The sequence below is a fragment of the Sinocyclocheilus anshuiensis genome, unplaced genomic scaffold (genome assembly GCF_001515605.1).
Source record: "Sinocyclocheilus anshuiensis isolate Anshui unplaced genomic scaffold, SAMN03320099.WGS_v1.1 scaffold670, whole genome shotgun sequence".
NCBI classification, from domain to species: domain Eukaryota; kingdom Metazoa; phylum Chordata; class Actinopteri; order Cypriniformes; family Cyprinidae; genus Sinocyclocheilus; species Sinocyclocheilus anshuiensis.
The window spans coordinates 718,026-720,009 of NW_015546062.1; the positions used below are offsets into that span (position 1 = coordinate 718,026).

The 1,984-nt window shown below is 40.1% G+C and overlaps 1 protein-coding gene across 1 annotated transcript in view; it reads left to right on the forward strand.

Annotated features, from left to right (window-relative positions):
- The first annotated feature begins 277 nt into the window (after positions 1-277).
- Positions 278-1,984, forward strand: part of LOC107699477 (hyaluronan synthase 1-like) — a 3,948-nt gene continuing 2,241 nt past the window's right edge. The window contains exons 1-3 of the mRNA XM_016500729.1: positions 278-354; positions 578-1,287; positions 1,393-1,618. Coding sequence (XP_016356215.1) covers positions 601-1,287; positions 1,393-1,618 — 913 coding nt within the window. The 5' untranslated portion in view covers positions 278-354; positions 578-600. The remainder of the gene's footprint in view (positions 355-577; positions 1,288-1,392; positions 1,619-1,984) is intronic.

Below are 1,984 nucleotides of genomic sequence, written 5' to 3' on the forward strand. Positions count from 1 at the left end.
TAGGTTGAACTTTAACAGAGGAATAAAATCCATAATGACCCAAACTGATGACAGTCACTCATGGTCTGTGTTATACGTACTGACCCAACACTAACACCCAGAACATCAGAAATTCAGAAAGAGGAGTACTGAGTTTTGACGTAGAGCGTATGAGTCATGGATGGAAGTCCTGGAAGTGGGGCGTGATCTGAGCTCAACCACATTTGTAGCTCATTACACATCTGCAGAAGGATGTTCCCTGAGCTCAGAGCCAGACTATAAGTTTTTAGGTCCTGAATGAACAGTTAGTTCAGGAGGAGAGCCGGTCAAAGAAGGAGTGAATAAACCTGGGTAAAGATTTGTCCGATTGAATAGGTATGTTGATATCAGCTGAATAATTGAATTCTATACTGTATATATTTATTTGACATTTTTTGCTTTTATATATTATACATTATATATATAAATATATAATGCATAATATTTACATTAAATACATTAATTTCATTTACATCTCTGTGAGATATTGGTTGATATTTGGACTATAACATCACTGAGAATTTAATACAAAAGTATTTTTTTACTACTTTCCCCCTAGTATTTCCAGCATTTTCATAAAAAATGGACATCAAACCAGTATTAAGGAGATTTGGCTTTTTGGTCCGAGCCATTCTCACATTTCTCTTTGCTCTCCTGTTACTTGGCGTGATGTTATGGGCATACATCGATGGTTTCCAGATAGCCACATCTCCATATAACATCATCTCCTTGGGTTTCTATGGGGTGCTTCTCAGCCTTCACATCCTAATTCAGAGCTTTTTTGCCTTTGTGGAGCATCGGCGCATGAATGCAAGACGCAAACCATGCTCTTACACAAAAACCATTGGCTTTACTATATCAGCCTATCAGGAGGACCCTGCTTATCTCCGCGAGTGCCTTCAGTCAGTACGGGCCCTGCAGTACCCATCTGAGCTGCTACGTATTGTCATGGTGGTGGATGGGAACTCAGAGGATGACCGCTACATGATGGAGATGTTCAGGGAGGTCTTTGCAGACCAGGATGCTGGCTGTTATATATGGCAGAACAACTACCACTCTTGGAAGCCCACTGGCCAAGAAAAGGATGCAGCTGAAGCTGATGGTCCAGAAGCAGATGATGAAGTAGCGTTTGAAGACCCTCAGCGCTTAGAGGTTGAAGAACTCATCAGGACCAAGAAGTGTGTGTGCATTATGCAAAAATGGGGAGGAAAGAGGGAAGTGATGTATACGGCATTCAAGGCACTAGGATCTTCTGTGGATTATATACAGGTTAGTGATGTTTAAGTTTGAGCATTGCATTTTAGGGGAAAATACAATGTGTATGCTGATGTAAGAAATACTTCAAGAAATCTTTTTATTCTCCTGTTTAATCAGGTGTGTGACTCAGACACAAAATTAGACCCTCTGGCCACAGTGGAGCTCTGCAAGGTGCTGGAGAGCAACCAGAAATACGGTGCCGTGGGAGGCGATGTGATGATCCTTAACCTTAAAGACTCTTATATCAGCTTCATGAGCAGCCTGCGCTACTGGATGGCGTTTAACATTGAGAGGTCCTGCCAGTCCTTCTTTGACTGTGTCTCCTGCATTAGCGGCCCCTTAGGTAACACAGAAACTCTTAGACCTGAAGTTTGCACTAAATCGTAACTGAGCCTATGTACTAAATGCATATTTCTAGTCTTATATTGAATGAGTCATCTGTGCAGCTTAGTTCCAATAAAGAAAGCTTGTCTTCGTAATCTTTAATCGAAACATTTAATCCAATAACTTGCATTGCCTCTAAAACAAAATTATGTGATGTGACTAGAGGCTATTGGATGATATTAATCAACAGCCAAACAATATTTAAGCATTGTTGTATCAAACTAAATCATTCGGTTTCATTTTAGTATGTAAAAACTATTTTTTTTATTCAGTCTAATTAATTCCAGATGGGTAAAATATAAAAACTTGTTCCCCCCACCCCCCC